At 37.3% G+C, this 18,792-nt stretch overlaps 1 protein-coding gene across 1 annotated transcript in view; it reads left to right on the forward strand.

Annotated features, from left to right (window-relative positions):
* LRRC28 (leucine rich repeat containing 28) overlaps positions 1 to 18,792 on the forward strand; it is a 137,033-nt gene that overhangs the window by 90,010 nt on the left and 28,231 nt on the right. Inside the window, 1 exon segment of the mRNA XM_019011209.3 lies at positions 10,057 to 10,159. Within this exon segment, the coding sequence (XP_018866754.1) occupies positions 10,057 to 10,159 (103 nt within the window).

An 18,792-nucleotide genomic window follows, 5' to 3' on the forward strand; every position in this document is an offset into this window, starting at 1 on the left:
ATTTTGCTCTTCATACAAGCAGCCATGGCAGTGTTGTATTTTCCAAGTCCATACTGGATAGTCAGCCTGTTTCCTTCTCTAGGATCTTCTCTGAAGGAATTCTTGGTATTTCTGCCATAAATCTGTAGATTAGAACTAGCCCACCAGTTTTCTAGACCTTTAAAGCAAGCAAAGAGAAACTTTGTTCCTCACTTATCTCTTTGGCAATGTCTGCTTCAAGACCCCACTCTGATACTACACCTGGATGCCTTGGGCAAGAACCAGCTCTCTCACCCTTAGCCCCCGGGGAATCCTGCTAGGTAGTACCACTCCCTGGCCTGCATGGGAGTGCCCTGCTTGTATCAGAATGATGTGTTGGGGGAGGCTGTCTAACTTCCGTCATGGTGAAACAGGCAGATGCGCCTTTCAATCCCAGCTCTACCACTTGATAGCTGTGGAATCTTGGACTTCGGAAGGTTATTGAAGTCTCAGTAAAAGGGTAATATTAGCACCTACTTCATAGCACGATTGTGAGAATAAGATCCATAAAACACGTATCACTTACAAATACCACATAAGCATACAGTCAATATGAACTGTTTTACTCTGTAACTAGACTGTAAGGAAGTGTAGGAACTGTGTGTCTTCATGTTTGGACCCCAAGCATTGAGCACAGTGCCCAGCCCATTCCTTGTGATCTCTTTGTTACCTGAACTGTGCAAGAGAAATAGAGATGCTGCAGCATGAATATTTAAACCCACAGCAAAGGAAGCCTGCAGTCATTCAAATTCATTAAAATCTATTTATTTTAATTTAACAGTTGATGATCTACCATGTGTAAAGTTATCTTATTAAATTATAATTCACTGTGAAGTCTTATTTTGTAAAAGGTGAATAGAAAGACAGTGACTTTGTAAGACAGTTAATGGAGTCTGTGTGTTTGTGTGTATTTAAAGAAGCTAGCACTTAAAAATTTATTACTCTGAGAAAGTGGTTGAAGGGTTCTCTTTGTAAAAAGCATCATGTAGGTAATTTAAATTCATTTTAAGAATTATTTTGGAATACACTGTAAATTATTCTGAATTTATTACTAAGAAGCCCACATTTTATAGTATTTAAAGCATTGTAATTATGACTAATAATATCTCTGATTTATTGAACTATGATAATTGGTTTAACATTGATAGAGCATTCCAAATAATTTATTTTGATTGATTGCTTTGATGTTGTTGTTTCTTTTGCCCCATCATTTTGTTGATGAGAATATACCATTCACCTTTTGATAAAATAAATGAGTTTCATACTGGTCAGCATGAAGTAAACACAGATCCTGTTCTGTCCTCTCCTGTGCTGTCATTCCATGCTTGCTTTTACAGTATGGTTAAAAGGGCAGTAGCCTGAATACACAGGAGCTTTTTGTTCCGTTTTCAGCCATGTGGACTGCGTATGCCAGAGCCTTGAGGTTATAAGCAAACAAACAAACAGAATTGGAGTTTGTGCAGGACTCCTAGATTTTGCTAATTTCTAAGTCAGAAACTTTGATCTGTGAGTTTGGAAGAAAAAAAGGAAATATTTTGGACACAATACAGTACTTTAAAAAGCCACATGAAAAAGTTCTTTGTGGCTGTAGCATCTGTACGACGGACAGCTTCCTTGCATTATAGATTTTACATACTGAGCAATTTTGCACAGGAACTTTAAAAATATTATTGCGTGATGTATCTATTGTAAGGTATCAGTGCATTAATAGTAATTAAAGGAAGAAAACAAACCGTCCCAGTGGTTAGTACATGAGTGATCTCTTCCAAAGTTAATTATTGAGTGAAGGGTTTTTTGTCTTAAGAATATAAGAAACATCTCAAAGCCTTTTCATGAAGTTCATGTTCGTATTTCAGCCTCATAATGATTACGAATGCCATTCCATTGTGCTTGGGGGTTTTTGCCAGCCGACTGCCTTCTGGCCAGGATCACGCTCTCAAGAGGCCATCACAGCCTCGCCTTTACAGCCTGTGACCTTGCCCGGCGCTGCGGTGTCCTGGCCTCCCCACCAGGCTGTGCTGTGCCAACTAAAACAGCAGAGCTGCCTGGTTCTCTTCATCATCCTGCTGGTTCTCTTCATCATCCCACACTGTTTTGTGATCTCCTCTTTGTATTCAGAAGCGGGAGGTAAAAGACGAAGATGTATCGAGTACCAATTATTTTGCCAGGAATAAAGCTGGGCACTACATACGTTGTTTAATCTTCATAACAGGTCTGTGAGAAAGGTACTCTTATCCCCTTGTTGCACTGGAGGAAGCAGGCTCAGAACATTTCATTTCCCTTCATGTCAGGAAGCAGTTAGTAAGTGAGGAAGCAGGATTCAGACTCAGTTCTGACTCCAGCACCCACTGCATTGTCTAATTTCAGTACTGCCACTCCCCACTCTATATCAGATTGTGTATTTGGAAAGTTTAAGTGTCTGTATTACATACTCATGTCCATGAGGCATTATGCTGGCTAATGTATAATACATCTGAACATAGCAGATACTGATTTTCTTTCAGCTTTAACATAAAATAGTCTATTTCATGGTGGGCATATATAAAAAATTGCCTTCCTCAGAGTAGCCAGGAGGTGCAAACTGAATTATGTGGAATATTGAAAAGCTAAGACAAGATCTGAACCTAATAGCATTTTAAAATTATCAACTCATTTTTTCCTATAAAACTAACATAGGGAAAGAAGACTAAACTATGTAAGAAGTAGCAAGTGTCAGCTTTTATTTAACTGTATTGTATGATCTTTGCATGTTACCTCATTTAGTTTGCATAAGCTCTTTTTGCAGTATAGAGAAAAGAGGTGCTTCCTCTGTCATGTCCCATTTTGTGCCCTTGGTTTGAGGGGATGAATCATTGTCTCTAGAGGCCGCTGCCTCCAACTCTTCTCCGTGCAATTAAAGTATAGAAAAGTGTTACTACCATTTGCTGCATGCCAAAGAGAATTCTCTCTTAATTGGCCTTCTTCTACTGTAGGCCGTACTTCCAAATATGTCACTTACTAATAATGAGAACAGTAACTGCCATATATTGGAGAAGGTTATGTGCCAAGAATGCTATTTGATACTTTTTAAACCTTGTTAGCAATTCTCACTAAACCTGAGGACAGCTTTATTTTCCCCATTATACAGATGAGGAAACTAAGCCGCACATTTAGTAAATAGAACAAGGATTCAAACCCCGGTTGTCGGACTCCAAGACTGTGCTCCTGCTCTCTTAACTAGTATGCCACACCCCTTACCATTGCATATACCCAAGTAAAGAGTATTTTCTGCTTTCTGTGAGCCCCCTAGGGGCTCTGAAAGACAAATCTGAGACCAGAGATCATTTGCATTTTATCAATGCAGTTTTATTTTGAAAAAATATTCCAAAGTGTTCTGTGTACCTTTGAAGTCTTCTATTTGTGGCTATAGGACTTGTTGAGCACCTTTTCATCTACCTGTTGGCCTTTCACATATGTTCTTTGGAAAAATGTCTGTTTAGATGCTTTGCCCATATTTCAATCGATTGTTTTTCTTCTATTGAGTTGTAAGAGTTCTTTATGTATACCAGAGAAGTAGTGAAGAAATTTAAAATAGGAAATCTTAGTGCCATGTTGAGGCCTTTTTTATGCAAGTGGATTCTGGTATTTATAGTTTTCCCATCTGTATTTTATAAATGTATTGCCTTTTATACCAATAGATATGTCCATGCATGTTTACTTAAGTTAACAGTATGCAATATTTTGGTAATTCTCTAGGCCGATGCTTAAAAAACATATTGTATGGTGATTTAAATATCACAATTTTTTTAAACATTCAGTGACCTTGCAACCGATAAGATTGAGGGACCAGGTACTGTTACACCATTTAACATATGAGCAAACAGAAGCTCTGCTCACATGCCTCGTAAGTGAATAGTCAGACACATGAGTCCTCTTATCCCCACAGTGTGCAAATTATTCTCTTCAGTGACTTCTAGGTTAACGCCTCTCTTTTTATTTTTTTTTAGCAGGGTCTCACTCTGTTGCCCAGGCTGGAGTGCAGTGGTGTAGTCATGGCTCACTGCAGCCTTGAAGTACTGGGCTCAAGTGATCCTCCTGCCTCAGCTTCCTGAGTAGGTGGGACTCTAGACATGGGCCACAATGCCCAGCTAATAGTCATTTGTTCATTCATTCATTCATTCATTCATTCATGTGTTTTGAGACAGGGTCTTGCTCTGTCACCCAGGCTAGCATGCAGTGGTGCAGTTGTGGCTCAGTACAGCCTGGAACTCCTGGGCTCAAGTGATCTTTCTGCCTCAGCTTCCTGAGCAGCTGGAACTATAGGCATGTGCCACCACTCCCAGCTAATTGTTTTGTAGAGACAGAATCTTGCTGTTTCCCAAGCTGATCTTAAACTTCTGGCCTTAAGTGACTCTTGTTTACTTTTGTTTTATGATAAATTACATTTTAATACAATAGTTTAAGAAATAAAATTAATGCAGAGTAATCCGTGGTAAACAAAATAGCAAAAATTTGAATCAAGACAGGATCTGGCAATGCCGTGTTGAGACATTTGAAGCCTAAGGCAAAAGGAAAAATGTGCACTCCTGTGATTTTTTTCTAGAACATTAATTTTTTTAGGGCATTAAAGTACTTGAAAAAATATCAAAAACTGAAAGTAGATGTATTAAAACTTGACATTATTCTAAGTTTAAATATTTTGTTTATACTAAAGCCAGAATTCATTGTAAATTTACTTCTCTAGCTTTAATGGAAGCACACTCATCAAAAATATTTTCATTACAACCATTACCTATTAAAAAAATAAATAAAAACCTGTGTGTGGGGTACACATTTTTCCTTTCCAAATTGCATGACCTCTGTTCAGTGTTATTTTCCATTGAAGAAGTTTGTGTGTATATATATATTTAAGTAAATTTTATTATGTATATTTCAGGTTTATAACACGATATTATGGGATACAAATAAATAGTAAAGTGGTTACTGTAGACAAACAAATGAACATATCTATCATCTCACATAGTTTTTCATGACAAGAGCAGCTAAAAATTTATTTAACAAAATTCTGTAATACAGTACAAGTTTATTAACCATAGTCTTCATGTTGTACATTAGATCTCTGAACTTGTTAATCCTGTATGTCTGCTATTTTCCATCCTTACCTTCTTCCCACATGATAATGCCTGTTTCAATCTCCCTGTGTACGTGAGCTCCCTTTTTTTGTGTCTTTTTTTAGATGGAGTCTCCCTCTGTCACCCAGGCTGGAGTGCAGTGGTGCTATCTCGGCTCACTGCAAGCTCCGCCTCCCGGGTTCACGCCCTTCTCTTGCCTCAGTCTCCCGAGTAGCTGGGACTACAGGTGCCCGCACCATGCCTGGCTAATTTTTTTATATTTTTAGTAGAGACGGTTCCACCGTGTTAGCCAGGATGGTCTTGATCTCCTGACCTCGTGATCTGCCCGCCTTGGCCCCCCAAAGTGCTGGGATTACAGGCATGGAGCTCTTTTTAAAAAAATACTCTGTATATAAGTGAGATTGTGCAATATTTTTCTTTGTATGTCTGGCTTATTTCACTTAGTATAATGTCTTCCAGATTCATCCAGGTTTGGCATAAATCTCTTTCTTTTTTAAGGCTGAAAAATATTCCATTATGTATATATACCACATTTCTTTATCTAGTCATTCATCAGTGGGCATTTACATTGTTTCCATATCTTGGATGTGGTGAATAATGCTGCAGTGAACATGGGAGTGCAGATGTCTTTATGAGGCGATGACTGTGTATCTCCTTTAGATATATACCCAGGAGAGGGATTGCTGAGTCATGTGGTAGTTCTATTTTTAATTTCTTTAGGAACCTCCATACTGTTTTCCATAATGGCTGCACCAATCTACAGTCCTACCAACACATACTAGGGTTCCCTTTTCTCCACACCCTCAGCAACATTTGTTATCTCTTATCTTTTTTATAATAGCCATCCTTATAGGTATGAGGTGATAATCTCATAGTGGTTTTAATTTGCATTTCCTTTATTAGTGATGTTGAGCACCTTTTCATCTACCTGTTGGCCTTTTGTATATGTTCTTTGGAAAAATGTCTGTTTAGATGCTTTGCCCGTTATTTAATTGAGTTGTTTTTCTGCTATTAAGTTATAAGAGTTCTTTATAAATTTTGCATATTAACCTCTTATCAGTTATGTGGTTTGTAGTTATTTTTTTTCCCTGTCAGTAGGTTGCCTTTTCGTTTTGTTAATTGTTTTCTTTGCTGTGCAGAAGCTTTTTAATTTGATGTAGTCTCCTTTATTTTTGTTTTTGTAGCCTGAGCTTTTGGTGTGATATCGAAAAAATCATTGCCAAGTCCAATGTCAAGGAGCTTTTCTCCTATGTTTTATTCTAGGAGCTTTATGGTTTCAGGTCCTATATTTAGGTTTCTTAATCAATTTTGAGTTGATTTTTGTGTATTCTGTCAGATAAGGGTCCAATTTTATTCTTTTGCATGTGGAAATCCAGCGTTCCTGGCACCATCTATTCAAGACACTTTCTGTTCCCTGTTATGTCCTTTTGGTGCCCATTTATGTTTGGATTCATTTCTGGACTCTCTGTTCGGTTCCATTGGTCTAGGTTTCTGTTTTTATGCCAGCATCATAGTGTTTTTGTTACCATAGCTTTGTAAAATAATTTTAAATCAGGAAGTGAGATGCCTCCAGTTTTATTTTTCTGTCTCAGTATTGCTTTGGCTATTTGGGTTTTGTTGTTTTTTGTTTGTTTGTTTGTTTTGTAGCTCCATATGAATTTTAGAAATTTTTTTCTACTTTTATGAAGAATGCCACTGGAATTTTGATAGACCTTATATTAAATCTGTATATTGCTTTGGGTAGTTTGGACATTTTGACAGTATTAATTCTTCCTATCCATGAACACTGGATATCTTTCCATTTATTTGTGTATTATTCATTTTCTCCCATCAGTTTTTTATAGTTTTCAGTGTACAAATCTTTTTACCTCCTTAGTTACATTTATTCCTAGATATTTTTTAAAAATACTATCACAAATGGGATTGTTTTCTTGATTACTTTCTTTGGTAGGTTGTTATTTGTATATAGAAATGCTATGAATTTTATACGTTGAAGTGTATCCTGTAGCTATAGTGAATTCATTTGTATGTTCTACTAGTTTTTTTGGTGAAATCTTTGGGTTTTCATCTCTTTTATTTTTTACATATTTTCAGCTCAATTAACACCATGGTTATTCTCTTCTGGAATCTGCACACTTTATAATTGTTTTTATCTTCTAGTCTTAGAGATCTTTTTTTGGTGTACTAGAGTAAAAATGGACTAAAAAGTTCATAAATGACACTGAGACAGCTGAATCACCATTTGAAAAAAGGAATTATTAGCTGTACTTTTTATGCCATATATAAGAATAGACTCCAAATAAATTAGGACTCTATTTGTTAAAAAAAAGGAAAAGAAAAATGAAACCATGTAAACACTAGAAGAAAACATCGGTGAATTCTGCTTAAACTTGGATGTCACAGGGAAGAGGTTTTCTAACTATGACTCAAAATCTGGAGGCAATTTAAAAAAAGATAAATTGGAAGACTTTTCAGAATTTTGCATGACAAAAATACACCATCAGCTAAGTTAAATGATAGCTGACAAACTGAGAGAAAGTAGTCATAACATAAACCACAGACATGGAACCAATGTCCCTGATACGTAAAGGACTCTTAAAAAACAAGGGATGAAATACCAAAAACCTGATCAAAAAATGAGAAAAATATTTGAACAGGCAATTTACAAAATGTATATAAATGCCCCTCAGACATAGTTTTGAAATGTTCAAACTCATGAGTAGAAAAATGCAAGTTAAAACAATGTCAAGATACCTTTTCTTACCTATAAGGATGGCAAAAATTTAAAAACGTGATGTTTTGCTTCCTATGGGGAAGCAGATGCTCTCATACATAGCTGGTGGGGGTGTAAATTGTTGTAACCCTTTTGAGGGAAATTGTGGTTCCTTTTTGTAACTGGGCAGGATGATTGTAGTAAGACCAGCAGGAAGTAATGTTAACCCACCCTACCCTCTCCCACAGGAACTCTTTCTTACCTTAACTTTATATTACGCTCCTCCTGCTTTCTGGGACAAATTGTCCAGAACCCATTTGTGAAGCAAAAGACCTTCAACCAGCCTCTCTAATAGCAGTGATCGTATTGTATTACAGTTACTGTTTTTCCTGTTTCCACATCGGTTATGCTGTATTCATAGCTACATTTCCAAGGCCTAGCACAGTGCCTGAAGGTCCTTAATGGTTAAATGGGTTTTCTTTTGCAATGTAAATGAATCTAAAAACCTCCTGATTCAGCTGTCTGGGCCTTTGACTTTCCTAAACTAAAGAAAGATGAGGAGGAGGAGCTCTCCTTCAGCCTATCTTCTATGTTTGTAAGCAGAACCCTAGAAAACCTTTCAAAGACTATGTTCTTTCTTTTTTCTCTCTCTCTTTTTTTAAAACTTTTAGTCAGGGTCTGGCTCTGTTGCACAAGCTGGATGCAGTGGAATGATCTTGGCTCATTGCAGCCTCGACCTCCCAGGCTCAAACAATCCTTTCACCTCTCCCGAGCAGCTGGAACTAGAGACACATGCCACCACACCTGGCTAATTTTTTTGTATTTTTTTGGTAGAGATAGGGTTTCACCATGTGGCCCAGACTGGTCTTGAACTTGTGGGCTTTAGCAATCCGCCTGTCTTGGCCTCCCAAGGTACTGGGATTACAGGCATAAGCACCACCACCCCCCACCCCTGCCATATTATGTTCTGTCTTAAGAGCAGATGGTTAGCAAGACTGCTCAGGACTCTGGTGTGTACCTCTGTGACAATAAAGACAAATAGCCCTAGTCAGTGAGTGCTTAGGAGTGGAGAGGAGAGCTGGTCGGACATTCCTGGGCACATGGGAAGGGATGGCCTGGATATCTGAGAAGTGTCTCCACCACCTGTACTTGCCGGGAATCTCCATCCGTACTTTCAGCCTTATTTCCTCACTGGATCCTCTTCCATTCTTTGCCCTCTCACTGCCCTGCTACCTCTGGGAAATACCTGAATTCTGCCTCTTTCTGACATTCTTGTTACTGTTGTAGGCCCTTCTTTTGGGGCCCCCTTTCTCAACTTCCTCCCTTTCTAGGTTCATACCCACTCCAGCCCCTGCTCTCTGGCCCTTAAGTCTTGTCTATGCCACTGTCACACCTCACGGGACTGGGATTTGGGTTCTGCTTCACTTCTTCCTCATGAGGAAGTTCTGTCTATTCCTACATCTGCCTGGATCTTCAGACTCCTGCCTAGCCAGTGCCTGATCCCTAATCCTCCATCCACCTTTGCCCATGGGAGGTGAGACACAGGAAATCTCTGTATAAGGTGTTAAAGAAAAAGTTATTCAGTGGCACTTGTTAAAGCATAGTAAGGAAGACTTTATTTGAGACCATCAGCCTAGGTACAGCAACCGCTGCAACTGGGTCTTGTAGTTGGGGAAAGAGATTGGGCCAGCTCTGAATATAACGTGGGCAAGTAGGAATTTACAGCCAAGGAGCAAGGTGGTCAGTGGATGGAAAATTGCTCAGAGGAAACATCAGGAATAAGGAGACAATATGTAGTTCTGGCAAGAAAAGGGATGACTGACCAAATAGAATTCTTGCTGAAGACAGGCCAGGGTGATTAGACCAAGGAGATGGGGGAGAAAGGAGGAACCCAATCAGATATCCCAATGAGGGGTTCTTGCTAAACTGACTTAGCAGAGTTCTTTGCTAAAACTGGATTTTACAGGGTCCACACGTGGACCTAGAAGAAGGTTTAGGAACCTGACTAAAGTTTGGCCAAGCAAAGAATCTGTATCAAGGGGCAGAACTAGGCTTGTTTAGGCTGACCCATAACTTACTTTATATAACACTTTTTATGGTTTTCTTCCAGAGTAGAAATGTTCGAATATTTCTAATACTATGTATTAAATTTTATATTTCACATTATAATGGTGCCTGTATATAGGAATTACAGCACTTTTCTTTCTAATCCAGATTTAGGTCGATCTCGAGAACTACAATATGTATACGTGGATAACAACATTCACCTGAAAGGCTTGCCATCTTATCTGTACAATAAAGTCATCGGGTGCAGTGGGTAAGGCCGATTTCACATTTTGAACTAAAAAATAGATTAACTACTTTTGGTACTTCTGTTCAATTTTGTCTTTGCCCTTGATGATATGCTAAACCGGGTATCCTTAGAAACTAAGGATATTGGGCAGGCAGTTTGGAATATTGCACATTGGGTTCAGTCAGTAAGTTATTATTTTCTAGTCTAAAGAAAAATGAATCCATGTATACCTTTTTTTATTACAGAAAGAAACACCTTTATTTCCCCCCACACACCCCAGCTTTATTGAGGTAGAGTTGACAAATAAAATTGTAATTATTTAAATTGTACACGTGATGGTTTGATGTACATACCACACGTACCGTTATAAACTCAGTGGTGCTAGTCTCAGAAAGTAGAGGAATCAGCATTAATTTAGAAGGTTTTCTTTCACTGAAGCCCATTGCAGTGACAGTTTTACTGCAGTGACAGTCCTAGTGTCTAGGATTTTACCAGTTGGAAATATTTAGAACTCAACATTTGAGATAGTCCCTCAAAATAAATCATGATTCTAGCAACCAAAACAGATATTTCAGTTAATGGGCTTTTATTTTCAGAGCAGCAATAATCTTTTCTTTTTAGTCAGGCTTTTGGAAAGATGGCTTCATCTTCTCCTTCTACAACGCTGGCACAGAACCACCCTAAAGTGTTTCCCTGAGTGGCCAAGGATTAAGATGGGGCCACTCAACCACCAGGACCCACTTGTGACTGACCTTCCCTTCCCCACTTCAGCAGCCAAGTGAACACCCCGGGGGCAACCTAATCAGCATGTTTGACTCTCCCCTTCTAGTCCCCATCATCCTGCATGACTTGGCCCATGCTATGAGTAGTTCTGGCAAGAAAAGGGATGACAATAAGTGTATACATAGAAGACAGCCGTTCCCCCCGTTGGTATAGCATAACTCCAGGGGCAGTCCTAGGAGTAGTGGCCTTCTTTTAGGAAAACTTATGCAGCTATCTTGGGAAAGCCCAAGATGAGTTCAGTGCCTATACAGGCTGATGAACTCCAAGCTGAGAGATGTATTCTGGAACCTTCTGTGAAGCAAAGATAATAGAATAGGTGTTTTTAGCTCAGTGATTTTTCTACAGCTGATTATGTCACAGCTGTGATACTATGTAGTCATTAATCCTAATGAGTTCTTAAAGGATCATTAATATAGCCTAATTCTTCCAGGTGGCGAATAAAGTGCCTGCAATCACCATGGTACATAGAACGATGCAAGCAAGCTCCAAAGCTGAAGGCACTTTTTCCCACACCAAAACCTTCAGAGACCACACTGAAATGCGATCTGCATCTCTGCCACAATTAAGGAGTAGCTTTTGTTTAAGAAAAAGTGCCTTATACTTTGTCGTTTAGATCTAGATGTTATTGACTACTAGAAAGTTCTGTTTGTGCTAAGTAGAGAGATATTTTTAAATCTTTGACTTGGTGTCTGGTAGCAGTGGTAGTGAATTTGATGAGAACTCCAAATCTTTTTAAAAAAACAAAACACTAGGGGAAAATACACAAATTATTAGGTAGTAGTCTACTTTTTTATTATTAAACTTTTGTTATAGTAATAGAGAAATAAAATTATTAACAGGATAGTATCAAACAACCAGTTTTCTAATAGTAGTATTGAGGTAATAAGCAGTCCTACTTACAAATGGCCTATAATCTAAAGGCATTTTTAGCCTGTTGGTTTAAATCAAAACTCAAAATGCTTTCTTCATAGAAACAGCTCTGGCCACTATATTCCTAAGCAAACTCATTAAAGAGTCATTTGACCTATTTTGCACCCCCAAAATTATAATAATACTTCTATGGCAAAATGTGCTCAGAATTTTAATAGATGATAACTACTGAAGCTTTGACAACAAGCATTAAGAGTCTTCTTTCTTCTGCCTCTTTTATCTGTTGGATATGTGAAAAGGGACTTCCCAGTTCCAGTTCAAAGTAGTGTTGCTTAGTGCCTCAGCCTAAAGGAAAGGAGGGGGAAGGGGTAGTAGCACAAGGGCCTGGGGGAAATCTAGTAAAAGGACATACGTGTGTTTAAAGCCTAGAAAGTGCCCTTCTTGATTCAGAACACGAATTTTGGTCCTTCAGTGAACATTTATTGAGCAACTACTCTGGTCACTGTATGAGATAATGGCTGTACAGTGATGAGCTAAGCGATGCAGTACCTGCCCGCATGGACCTTCTGATCTAGCCAGGGAGTCAAGCAAACCCTAAATAATTTAACAAACTTGGTACTAGTTCTCTTTAAGGAGGTAATATTTAATCTGAGACCTGAAAGATCAACTCCCTTCATTCTTCACTGCTATCATATGTTGCATCTGACCTAGATGTAGGCTTGGGATATAAGAACAGTTTCTGCTGTGCTGTACAAGCTCTGAAACAATTACAGTACCCTTTTCAGATTGAGGGTCTAAGAATTAGAGCAACAACTGAGCAAAATGAACACAGCTTTAGGTACTTGTGGGACAATATAAGAAAAGTCTGAGATATATACGTATTTATCTCAGATTCACATCTCAGAGGGAGAATAGAGAGAGAATGGGGTATAAAACTTATAAATAGGTATAAAAACAGCAAATAACAAATGTAGCAGTGTTAAGAAATCTCAGAAATCTCATAAAATTCTTTCATATTCATGGAAATGCAAACAAAATTAGCTTCTTCTTATTCTATGTTTATTTGTCAAATAATTTGTGAACATTAGCAAATCAGCACAGTGCTAGAAATTGTGGGGAAAACCAAGATAGTTTAAATGTTTATCTTGATATGCAAAAATAACTGTAATACAAATAATAAATACCCTAAGAGAGGTAGAGTGATGGAAATGTATAGCATGGAACTGTGTTTTATAACCTAGCTTCAAAGCCACACACTGTTGTTTCTGTTATATCCTGTTGATTACACAGGTCAACCCTATTCACAGTAGGAGGTGACTACATGGAGAGTGACCACTAGGAGCGAGGACCATTGGGGGCCCACTTGGAGACTGGCTGTCACAGCTTCATGGCATCTATACTATTTGCTAGCCTCGTGGAAAAGAATGATCTTTATTTTTTCTGGGTTTTTCTTGTTATTACAGGAGTAAATGTCCTCAATCTTCTACATTGTAGCCAGAAAGAGAGGTTCATCCCATGTTAGAATTTTAGAGAATGGTAATTGGCACATATACTTACTGAGGAGAACTTAATGGTAAAAGTAATCCTCTACAGGATGTTTTTTCCAATTGTTTAATTATGTAAGAAAAAAAAAAAACCAAGCCACTACTTTGCTTTTTATTGTGTAAATAAGCAATTATAGCTGGATTTGTGTCCAAATTGGTTAAATACTATTCTAATGGTTTATTAATATAACCACTGAGAGTAATAGAGTTGTTTGTATGAGAAATGTATTCTGAGTTAAACCAGTATACTAAAAGTATCCATTTTTATGTAGGGGCTGCCTGCCCCCAGTATCGGATACCTGAAACACACTTACGTGGAGCAGGACCAAAGTGGCCTGGCTGCAGATGAAAGTACTCAAGTGTGATTTAAACTGTCATTTAAGAGACTGAGTTTGCAGTTTGACGCCCATGAAGTTAGTTGTTGTTAAAACAAAAATATTAATTACGTTTAAGTGTTAGCGGAATATAAGAGAACCCAGGGTCTCTACAATATAACTTTCACAATATCTAGGAAACGTTCCAAAATTACAAGACATGTAAAGAATCAGGAAAATGTGACCCATTCTCAAGAAGAAAGATGACCAGCAGAGACTCCAACTTGAGATGACCCAGATTGTTGAAGTGACAGAGATTTCAAAGCAACTGTTACAATTATTCTCAATGAAGTAATGAATGAAAAGGCCAGAAAAAGAGACTAAAAAAAAGGAAATTCTAGAATTGAAAACAGTGTCTGAAGTAAAAAATTAACTTGATGGACTTCATGGCAGAATGGTTGGAACAGAGGAAATGTCACTGAACTGGAGATAGATCAGTAGAAATGATCCAGTCTGAAGGACACATAGAAAAGACATTGAAAACAAAAATGAACACAGCATCAGGGACCTGCTAGCCAATATAAAAGAATCTTATGCATGTATCATTGGCATCCTAGAAGGAAAATAGGGAGAGAATGGGTAACGTCAGTAACAAACATGTTTGAAGAAATAATGTTTAAAAATTTCCCAAATTTGATGAGAAACAAATTTACATTTTCAAGAAGCATAGCAAATCCTAAGCAGTATAAATTCAAAGAAAACCATGCATAGGCAAAGCTGATGAATACAAAAGATAAAAAGAAAATTTTGAAAGCAGCCAGAGAAATAACATTACATACAAAGGAGTAATTCAAAAAGATTGTTAATTTCTCATCAGAAACTTTGAAGTCCAGAAAACAATGCAACTACATTTTATAAGTGCTAAAGAAAAAAGTCAACTCAGAATTATATAAATACATTCTCAGAACAAAACTTAGCCTTAAGTAGCTCTGCCAAGATGACAGACTCTTTGTCCAAGCCAAGGTTTATTCTTTCTAGGTGACATAGTTTCTTTCCATCTCCATATCCACTTCTCCCCTTTCCTTTTACTTTTAAGCTGAAGAAAAACTTTTTTGCTAAAAAGGAGAAGGATAAATCTGTAGTAGTTCCCACAAAAATGCACATGTATATGACACAGCATACTTTCTGAAGGAGAAAAGATCATTATTTGGGTACTATCAAAAGTCATACAGCTCTCACTCCCCTCTCAGTCTATTATATATTAATGTCTGTCTCTCCTCACTGTAATAGGCCCAGCTCTGATCTTAAGTATGTTCCTCACAAATGTATATGCTCATATGTACCAAATACACAGTTTTTATGGAGGCACAATTTGTAGTAGCTCCACACTACAGACAGCCCAAATGTCCCTCATTACTGCACAGCAATGAAAATTAATAAACTACAGTACACAAAGCAACATGGATGAATTCCAGAAGTATAATGTTGACAAAAGAAACCAGGCACAGCAACCTTCATGCTGTTCAAAAAGGCCAAACCAGACTATAGTGTTAGAATTTGGAATAGTGCTTCCCTTTGGGGTATGGGTTTTGCTTAGCAGTGGGACCCAAGGTGGTCTTCTGAGGTTCTTGTTCTTGACCTTGGTGGTGATTAGTGTGTTCATCTTGTGAAAATCACAGAGCAATTGTGATTTGTGTACTTTTCTATATGATTATATTTTTAAATAATGTTTTAAATATTTTAAAGTTTACCTTAAAATATCGATAATTTATTCAACATTATATTAAAGAAAAACACAATTATATTGGTATGTTAAGAGAAACTTTTGATGATTTTGTATGATTTCTGATTTTGATGAATTCTGTAGCCACATATAATAATAATTTTTATATTAAATGATGATGTATTCAAACTATGGCCATTAAAATCAGGAATAGGAGAGGAGTGAGGGCCCACTGTCACCACTGCCATCTGTCTAATGCAATAAGATGGAAAAAAAGGAAATAAACATTATAAATACTGGGAAAAAAAGAACCAGAAAGACCTTTATAGGTGATATGCTTGAATACCTAGAAAACTCAAGATATGCTACCAAAAAAAATCTTTCAGACACATAAAAGAATTTAGTAAGGTGGCTAAATATAAGATAGCATACAAAGATTGGCAGCTTTTCTTTATGTCTTCGTAAATTAGAAATCAAAGTTAGGGGGAAAATGTCATTTATATTTGTACCACACATTTAAATATACAGTAATAAATATCACAAGAAAGGAACAGAATCTATGTGAAGAAAATTGTGAAATTTTTATTAAAGGATAGGATATAAAGCACTAGGTGGATAGTACAGAGATACCATGTTTGCAAATAAGGAAATTTATGATCAAATTACCTGTCTTAACATAGAAATCGATGTTAATTCTAATACAAATCTCTGGAAGGCTTTAGGGAAATAGAGATAAAATAATTGTAAAGTTCAAATTGAATGGTAACTGAGAATTGCAAGAAAAAAATTGAACAATAATAGTTAGGGCAGACTTGTCAAATGATAGAATCTTCTATAAAGTATTGTAATCAAAACAATATAGAACTGACACAGAATTAAACTGATACATCACTGAAACAGACTAAAAGACTCCAGAAAGCAATGCCAGTGTATTTGGGAACTTAATAGGATAAAAAGAACAGTTCAATTCAGAGGTAAATGATAGTGTTGTTTAATAATGCTACCCGTATTATTTTTCCATTTGGAAAAAAAAAGCTATGTCCTATTTTATATTATATAACCAAGTAAGACAAATAGATAAAACATCTACACGTAAAGGCCAGGTGCGGTGGTTCATACCTGTAATCCCAGCACTTGGGGAAGCCGAGGCGGGCCAATCACTTGAGGTCAGAAGTTCCAGACCAGCCTGACCAACATGGTGAAACCCCGTCTCTACTACAAATACAAACTAACCGGACATGGTGGCGGGTGCCTGTAATCCTAGCTACTCAGGAGGCTGAGGCAGGAGAATCACTTGAACCCGGGAGGCAGAGGTTGCAATGAGTTGAGATCACAGACTGTACTCCAGCCTAGGTGACAGAGCAAGGCTCTGTCTTAAAAAAAAAAAAATCTACATGTAAAAATACAATAAACATACTGGAAGAAACTTTAGGATAATATATGCACAGTCTTCAAATCAGGGTAACCCTCTTAAGAAATTCAGAAAAATGTAGATACCATGAAGGAAATAAGTGGATAGATTTCACATCAGAAAAGAATGCTGACAAAGAGAACCATATGCAAAGTTAAAAGACAAAAACATTTTTGTCGATAAATATTTCGGTGCATATGACAAAGGATTGTTATTGCCAATATGGAAGTTCCTACAAATTGATATATTTTAATTTAATAGAAAATGAGATAAGGGATGGACGTGGACAGTTTACAGAAGAAGAAATATAAATGGCCAGCAAGCCTAACAAAAGGTGATCAAACTCATTAGTAACCAAGGAGGCATTTCCATTAATCAGCCTAGCAAAAACTAAAATGAATGATAACATCCAGTTCTGATGATTGTGTGGGGAAATGGATGCTTTCTTACCAATCTTTTTGGAAAGATCTCAGGCATTTAAAATGTTCATTTTTCATGGCCAGTGGTCTCAGTTTGGGAATTTAACTATATTAAAAACATCTGTGCATTGGACTGTATGTAAGATTTATTGTGATGTTGTATGTGTAGTAGGAGGGAAAACATTGAAACCAGGATAAACATAATGAATAAATTAATAAACTGTGGTTCATCCATAGTATGGAATATTACAAAAGGAATTCTCTAAATCTATCTTGATTGGCATAAAAGATTATGTGAACAAAATCGCATTTCAGAATTATTTGCTTTAGGAACTAACAGAGAAAGCCACTGGCTTCTTACCCATAATGATATTCCATACCTCTTCTGTTTATCTCAGGCTCTCATTTTCAAGACCCTAAAGACTTCCCCATTTCTGTTTCCTTCTGTATTTGGGTTCTCTTTACCTCTTTGCCACTTATCAGTCCCTTTCCTGTCTACCATACTGTGGTCAGATATTTGGTAAAAAACAAAATAAAACAAAGAAAAAAAACCACACCTAACAGTCTTCCCCGTGAATTAAAACCATCTAACTTCAGCTAATATTCCTGGCCTCCTTCCCCTGCCCATCCATACCCTGCATCCCTGTTTCCAGCACTGTTGAAACCAAGATGTAGCCATATTCTTTCAGGCTTCTGTACTGCTGCACATGCTGTTCCCTCTGCTTGGAATGCTCATAACACATTTCCATTTATTCCAGGTGAGTTGAACATTAAGTCAGATATTGTCTTATCTTTAAAATCTCCCCTAATTCCCTGGACAGAGTCAGTCAACCCTTCTTTGCCCCCACATTAGAATAATTGTAATGATTTTCTCCCAAAGGAAGGGTTCATTCTTGTTTTTCTTAATTTAAGTATCTTAACTGACTGGCATATAGTAAGGGCTCTGGAAATGTTTTCTGATAGAGAGAAGGAACAAATGAAGAAACTTTTAAAAAATAAATGAATCAAGGGCTTCTGGCTTCCAGTCCTGTCCCCAAAGCTTCATTGCTTGTATCTGGTCAAGGTTAGTGATATTATTTCATGTTGTCTTCAGAGCCAAGGTTTGTTGGCCATCTGTTTGTCATTAGACAAGAAAAGTATTGAGGCTCTTAGGTTACCCAGTGGTTTCACACAAGAAATAGAATGAGATTGGATTTGTGAGTTTCGGTAACACTGCAGCGTTAGGAACGAGGACATCTCTGCCTTCTGGTTATGAGTGGCTGCAGGGAATAGGGCATGACTTGGCTTATTGAGTATGCCAAGAATATTTTCCCCACAAGTTTATGGAAGGATCCAATAAAGTTATCTTCTGCCATTTAAAATCTATTTGCTTTGTGGGTTTAAGTTTTTCTATACAAAAATTCTGTTAAACCAAGATGCTGTTACTCAACAAAGTACTCTTTTTTTTTTCTTTTAATTTTGAGAGTTTCAGAAAAACACGTACTTGGAGAGGGTAATAAAATTGGGAAAAGTAAAATTTACAAAGCAAATTGTGTACAGCCTAAGAAGGAAAGTTCCTTTAAAGTTCATCCTTGCTGGAAGTGACTGGGCCTC

This window comes from Gorilla gorilla, chromosome 16, assembly GCF_029281585.2.
Source record: "Gorilla gorilla gorilla isolate KB3781 chromosome 16, NHGRI_mGorGor1-v2.1_pri, whole genome shotgun sequence".
In the NCBI taxonomy this organism is placed as follows: domain Eukaryota; kingdom Metazoa; phylum Chordata; class Mammalia; order Primates; family Hominidae; genus Gorilla; species Gorilla gorilla.